The sequence below is a fragment of the Salmo salar genome, chromosome ssa11 (genome assembly GCF_905237065.1).
Source record: "Salmo salar chromosome ssa11, Ssal_v3.1, whole genome shotgun sequence".
NCBI classification, from domain to species: domain Eukaryota; kingdom Metazoa; phylum Chordata; class Actinopteri; order Salmoniformes; family Salmonidae; genus Salmo; species Salmo salar.
The window spans coordinates 36797962-36805384 of record NC_059452.1 but is presented as its reverse complement, the minus strand read 5'-3'; the positions used below and the strand labels follow the sequence as shown (position 1 = coordinate 36805384).

Below are 7423 nucleotides of genomic sequence, written 5' to 3'. Positions count from 1 at the left end.
GAGATTTAACGGTTATTTCTGAACGTTAGCTTGATAACTCATTGATCTTGCTTTGTGGTATCTAAAGGACCTTAACCAAACACAGCATCACAGCATGCTACCACCTTACTGTGAACAAAAAAAAATATTAAGGGGGTTTGTTTACAGCCAATGAGAATCCCCCAGGCTAGCCACATACAAATGAGAACTTATAACAATGCAGCAATACAGTAATAATCTGATTACTTGCATTGGCTATGTTTAATTGCAGTAAGGCCTATACATTTTAGGTATATTTATCTGGAGGCTTTGAATTAAGTCAATTGATTAGTAAATATATACAATACACTACACACTGCAGTAACAAATCCACCGGTTGACAACAAAAACATTGCACAATCAATGCTGTTGTCAGACTTTATCCTCTGGCATAACTTTTACCTTGAAAACGATTCTTTTGTTAGGAATTGGTCTCTTTCAATTACATTCTGCACAGCTATGTAACAAGACAAACATGTTGCTATGAAAAGTATTGTACTGCATTAGTCTCTCATTAGTCTCTGGTTAGCTAGTAGAATACATTTCTTTCATAAATCACTGTAAGTTTTCTGTATTCAATTTTTTTTTCTTTCCCCCCACCATCTGAGAAACTGCAAGTAGAGGGCTTAACATTCTCAAATACCCCAATAAATGTAAACTCTAGCCCTGCAGATGCTATGTGGAATCCAAACTAGATGTCTGCAATTTTGAAAGTAAATGTTTTATGTCATGTTCTACATTGTTGATACAAATCGGCATTTCCCTTCAGTGGCTTATAGTGGACCGAGACATATTTACATTTAGTCTAAAGGCATGCTCGATGTCTTATTAACACACAATGTCATACTGTAAATATGACTGACCACCAATGAAAATCAATATAAAACATAAATATATTGTAATGAATTTTAAATTTGCAATGGTACTAGAATGAGTGTACAAAACATTAGGAACTCCTTCCTAATATTGAGTTTCACCCCCGTTTGCCCTCAGAACAGCCTCAGTTCATTGGACTCTACAAGGTGTCGAAAGTGTTCCACAGGGATGCAGGCCCATGTTGACTCCAATGCTTCCCACTGTTGGTTCAAGTTGGCTGGATGTCCTTCGGGTGGTGGACCATTCCTGGTAGACACAGGAAACTGTCGAGCATGAAAAACCCATCAGTGTTGCAGTTCTTGACACACTTACAACGGTGCGCCTGGTACCTACTACCATACCCTGTTCAAAGGCACTTAATTATTTTGCCTTGCCAATTCACCTTTTGAATGGCACATACAAAATCCTTTCTCAATTGTCTCAAGACTTAAAAATCCTTCTTTAATCTATCTCCTCCCCTTCATCTATACCGATTGAAGTGGATTTAACAAGTGATCAATAACGGATCATAGTTTTCACCTGGCCAGTCTATGCCATGGAAAGAGCAGGTGTTCCTAATGTTTTGTACACTCAGTGCATGTAATGGAGAGGAAAACTTGAAATGTAATCTAGAGACAGACGAGTTAGAATATTTATCACTTCTGAGAAAAACAGAGCAGTTAGGTGTGCCTTTGCCTAATGGGGGGTGTATTATCTAATGATACAGGCACAGAGCTGCAGACACTTGCAACAGGTTCATTAAAACCAGGAAAGTATTAGTAAATGTTGACCACAACCGTGTGAAATATCCTAAGGCTGCAACAGCTACACTATATTACAGTAGTTTTAGACATGAGTAGGCCAATAAATATTCAACTAAAGAATCCGAACAGTTTGGCCTACAAAACTTAAAAATATGAGACTCTCACGAACACGATGGTGTTCTCCGTTTTGCTCTACGACCCACACAAACATCATGGGACTCGTCTGAAGTCGGTACGAACTTCTGGTAGCGTCGGAACAGTTTGGCGCACAAACTATGACCCCTCTATGGAAAGGTGAGAATCTCATGAACACCTACAGTACATATCAGTTGTTTTGCTCTAGGATGCCCACAAGCCTTACAAGCCTTGTCTAAAGTTAGCCTGGTACTAATTTAAAACATTTATGGAAGTATATGTATATTGAAGTAGTTTGTGCCTAAAAAAAAAGGGCAGGTGCATTTTGTACATCAAATTGCAACTTTAACCCTACTGACAAAATTAAAACATACATTGAAAAAAAAAGCTAATATTGTGAGTTAAATCAGGATGGACGAACTCCCAGAATCTTGCTGGTTTGTGCAGATTCTGAAACAATGCCCTGTGGATTCATCCATTTAAAATGATCTGTGACATTGGAAGTCATGTCCTCTATGCATCTCAAGTGGATTGATCTTCACATCAAACACATGGAGCTAGTTCTCGTTTCCATCTCATAGTTTGATACAATGGTGAAAAACACAAGGTCTTTTACAAAGTGAGTGCTGTTGAAGCGCCATAAATGCTTACAAAGCAAACATTTGGCCTATTTGGGATTGCATTTTAGCCTACTTGATTTGGCTGTTCTATTCTATATGAAAGATAGGACCACGATTCAACAAGTGAATACTGGCAAAGGATTTTTAGGCTACAGTATCTCACTGACATTAGCTGACTTTTCATCTTTCAAAGCTTAATTTGACTCAAAGCAAAAATAGTCTACACAGAATTAATTCAAGTGAAGTCTCGCGGTGTTTAGACACCTTTCAGACATCTTGCATTTTTCAGTCTGAAAGAACGAATTTATAAAATACCGTTGACTTCATCGGGCCAAGCGAACCCGAAATAACAGGGCCTTTATTGTTGATATTCGTGACTTATTTGTATTTCGACCGAATGCATGTGAGGCTATAGGTGGCTGAACCGAGAGCTCGCGTGTCAAACCACTGAGTGGATTGTCTCTCCCGGGGCTCTCGAGCCGTATTGTGCGTCATTTTCATAGCTGCATTTTGTTTTTCTATCGAGGCAACATGGCAACTCCCGCCGCGGTAAATCCATCGGGTAAGTCGCGATTTTATCTTAAGGAAAAAGAAAAAACAGTGGGGGTTTAATGGTGATTTATATCTTTAAAATGTATTTTTGACATTTACCGAAATGGAAAGCTGAAGACGCGGACGTCAGGCTCACAGAGCTCCAGCTCTCCACAGCATCCCCTTCCCCCACGGTGCTATCGCAGCCTCAAAACACTTTCTGTACACCTATAAACTCATTTTCTTCATTATAGCGTGAACATACGTCCATTGTTTACACACACACACACAGCCTATGATAGGGGCAGAAGCTTTTTAATGTCTTGCATGTATTATCTGCACGCAAAATGAGATGCTGGTTGCGTTTTGGCTCAACCCAACAGGCAGCTAGTTAGCTGCTCCTACGTGCTCTGATTTCACTGAACAGCCAGTCCCCCTCACGATACAAAGGTTATTTTGCATATCCGAGCCCTTGCCCTATCTACGTAAACTCGGGCGATTTGAGTCGAGTCATTTCGATGTTAGTCACTGGTGTCAGTCACAGCGATTTGTTGGTCCATCTCCATCGCCGGTTGATTCGATAGCTAGATGAAATCTGCAGCTTGCTGGGCGCTAACAGCACTTTTGTCGCCCGGCTTTCTTTACTCAATGTTATTTGAGGAAGAAGTTAACGTTTTTAGTGAACGGCCTAAATAGTAACCTAGTGGCCTAGCTAGTGTTATTTGCATGACCAGTAAAACTACCTTTATCTGCCTGTGTTTGAAACTTGAAGCTCTATTTGTCATGTAATGACAGTCAAAGGTGTTAATTACATTGTTGCTGTTATGTAGTCATTACGTTGTTACATTGTTACTGAGCAAATAAATGTACACACAGCATACACTTTGTTTTCAGATTTGTACTGTATTACGGAAGTACTAGGCTACAATGCATCCTTAGCTGAGGTGCAATTATATCGCTGGCGCTCTTATTAATATAATCAATTCTGGGCAATGATACAAGTTTGGTAGTGATATAGAAGCAAAACATTTAGAGGAAGGCAAACAATGGTTTATATAGGCGTTGTTGAATTGCTGCTTGTCATCAAATATGTGTAGGCTATGGAATGTAGCCTGAGCCTTGTGTGTTGAAAAATAGTACTCTAAAAATAGGCCTAAATCTTACGTTTCCTGATGTGCATTCACTCCAGTTCTATTTGCTCTGGTTAGCCTAGGCCTGATGTCTTGTATACAGTAATGTTAAATGATTATTGAAACTAACTGTTCTACTGCCAAAAACATTTAATAAGAAATTCATCTTCGATTTTACTGTCATTTCCAATAATAACCACAACAGCAGGCCTCTCTCTCTCATTGGATATGTAAATTGAAGTGTAATGAAGAAATAACTGGGGTGTTAACAGCACCGTGGCTGCATATAGAGTTGCCATGTGAAGAGAAGCATGGAACAGAATGAACCACCAACTGATTATTACCTGGGTTGCTTCCCAATAATATTTAATTTCTCCTGAAGAGTACACTCGTTAACTACTTCTCACGAATCTAAAAGCATTGCATTTAAAAAAAATGTATTTACCAAAGAGCATTATTTTTCATTAAAGCCAGATTACACAATGCATTAATCTCCTCTTATCCCAGTAACAAACCTATTTGTCAGATTATGCGATAGGCAATAATCCATGTGTGTTGTGTTTTGTTGTGAGAGCCAGTGATATTATGTAGTCTTTGGGTGGATTGAAGAAGCGTGCTGAAAGATTAGGCTACACAGGGAATGCTGCTACTAGACATGGTGGCGCTGCTCCTAAGTAATGATAGGGGAAATCCTGGCTGTCCTCTCCAGCACTAGCCTTCTGTAGCCAGACACTGTGTGTCCTGGCTGTCCTCTCCAGCCCTAGCCTCCTGTAGCCAGACGCTGTGTGTCCTGGCTGTCCTCTCCAGCCCTAGCCTCCTGTAGCCAGACACTGTGTGTCCTGGCTGTCCTCTGCAGCCCTAGCCTCCTGTAGCCAGACACTGTGTGTCCTGGCTGTCCTCTCCAGCCCTTGCCTCCTGTAGCCAGACGCTGTGTGTCCTGGCTGTCCTCTCCAGCCCTAGCCTCCTGTAGCCTGATGCTGTGAGTCCTGGCTGTCCTCTCCAGCCCTAGCCTCCTGTAGCCAGACATAGTGTTCCTGGCTGTCCTCTCCAGCCCTAGCCTCCTGTGGCCAGATGCTGTGTGTCCTGGCCGTCCTCTCCAGCCCTAGCCTCCTGTAGCCAGACGCTGTGTGTCCTGGCCGTCCTCTCCAGCCCTAGCCTCCTGTAGCCAGACACAGTGTTCCTGGCTGTCCTCTCCAGCCCAGCCTCCTGTAGCCAGACACTGTATCCTGGCTGTCCTCTCCAGCTCTAGCCTGTAGCCAGACGCTGTGTGTCCTGGCTGTCCTCTCCAGCCCTAGCCCCCTGTGGCCAGATGCTGTGTGTCCTTGCCGTCCTCTCCAGCCCTAGCCTCCTGTAGCCAGACAGTGTTCCTGGCTGTCCTCTCCAGCCCTGTGTAGCCAGACACTGTGTTCTCATCTAGAACCACAGTATGCCATGCTATGTCTGGCTGCCACTTCCTGAGCACTAGTTATTATGCATGTATGAGTTGAAGTGTTGTTTATATACCTCTAGGCTACTTCATGAATGAATGAATTAGTTGGTTGGTTCTTTGCTGGGGTCTGCAATGCATCTGGGGGTTTTCCAAGACCAAGACAGAGAAAAGTAGAAGCTAGTGGAGGAGACAGAGAGGGAAGGATAGGAAGGGGAGGGAGAGGAGAGGGGAAACGCTAGCTTGTATCAAATATTAACAAAACTGCTGGGAGCACTGGGGCAGAGAAGGGGGTTTGTTTAGCATATCCATAACATCTGGCTGAAGGAGTGAATGAGTAGACCAGAGAGAGAGAGAGTAGACCAGAGAGAGAGAGAGGGTGAGTTGGTAGGCCTGGGAGAAGGCACAGAGAGAGAAATTGTGATTTGGCACGCAATGTGCTTCAGCTCACCACCCAGCAAGACACGGAGCGCCATATTCAGTCTTTCTGTGTCCTAAAACAGGCTGGATTTAGGCTACATTGAAAACAACAGAAAAGCCACCATGGCATGTTCTTCTGGAGGTTCCACATGGCCATGTCCACGCTTTCAGAGTAATATTAATGCAGCTGTAATACAGTCACAATGTCACACAATGTCTAATGCCATGTTCTCATGTGGTACCTTTCTCTGTCCTCTGTTCCAGAGATGGGCAGTGAGTTGCCGGGGCCCGTTACTATGCCGGGGGCGGTGGTGGGGGCGGGCCAAGTGAGGATGGGCGGAGCCATGCCGGGCCGCGGGGGCAAGAGGAGATCCGGAGGGTGAGTACTATTTTATATCTGCATTTTACCCACAAGGCTATTCCACTGGTGTTCCAGGAGTATTACACCAGTATATCAAGAGTTTTCCATGTTTATCCCAGAACCAAATATCAATAGAATTGCTTCATTATTCCAATGAGCAGAACTTCAGGCATGGGTAGCAAAAACACAGAGCAAGCACACAGGCCAATATTCCAATGTTGAATTTCAAACAAGCTTTATTAGCAGGACAGAGTAACACGCCAGAGATATACAATGTATGATAGTTTGATATAGTGCCACCGAAAAAAAGCAAACAGTAATCTCATATAGCTGCATGTATGATTAAAAAAACACTCTCAGGTGGAAGACAGAGGGAACAGAAGATTACGGGAGTATTCCATGGTACGTTAACCCCCGGGGCGAAATCAGGACATATTTACCCCATGCCCTGGCATTCTGCCTATACAACAACATACAGTGCATTCGGAAAGTATTCAGACCCCTTTACCTTTTCCACATTTTGTTACATTACAGCCTTATTCTAAAATTGATTAAATGGTGTTTTTCCCCCTAATCAATCTACACACAATACCCCATAATGACAAAGCAAAAACAGGTTGGATGGGGAGCATCGCTGCACGGCTATTTTCAGGTCTCTCCAGAGATGTTAGATTGGGTTCATGCTCTGGCTCTGGCTGGGCCACTCAAGGACATTCAGAGACATGTCCCGAAGCCCCTCCAGCGTTGTCTTGGCTGTGTTCTTAGGGTTGTTGTCCTGTTGGAAGGTGAAACTTCGCCCCAGTCTGAGGTCCTGAGCGCTCTGGAGCAGGTTTTCATAAAGGATCTCACAGTACTTTGTTCCGTTCATCTTTCCCTCGATGCTGACTAATATCCCAGTCCCTGCCGCTGAAAAACATCCCTACAGCATGATGCTGCCACCACTATGCTTCACCGTAGGGATGGTGCCAGGTTTCCTCTAGACGGGACACCTAAGGGCAAAGAGTTCAATCTTGGTTCATCAGACCAGAGAATCTTGTTTCTCATGATTTGAGTCTTTAGGTGCCTTTCGGCAAACTCCAAGCGGGCTATCAGGTGCCTTTTACTGAGGAGTGGCTACCGTCTGGCCATTCTACCGTAAAGGCCTGATTGGTGGAGTGCTGCAG

The 7423-nt window shown here is 43.4% G+C and overlaps 1 protein-coding gene across 8 annotated transcripts in view; it reads left to right on the top strand.

The window, feature by feature from the left end:
• The first annotated feature begins 2635 nt into the window (after window positions 1-2635).
• The window catches only part of LOC106562648 (aryl-hydrocarbon receptor nuclear translocator 2), a 115568-nt gene continuing 110780 nt past the window's right edge, over window positions 2636-7423 (top strand). For 6 of the 8 annotated variants that reach the window (XM_045689465.1, XM_045689463.1, XM_045689462.1 and 3 more), the window contains exons 1-2: window positions 2637-2954; window positions 6164-6278. In XM_045689465.1, the coding sequence (XP_045545421.1) occupies window positions 2924-2954; window positions 6164-6278 (146 nt within the window). In that variant the 5' untranslated portion in view covers window positions 2637-2923. Of the gene's footprint in view, window positions 2955-6163; window positions 6279-7423 lie in introns of all 8 variants that reach the window. The other 2 variants (XM_045689459.1, XM_045689464.1) reach the window with 2 other exon arrangements.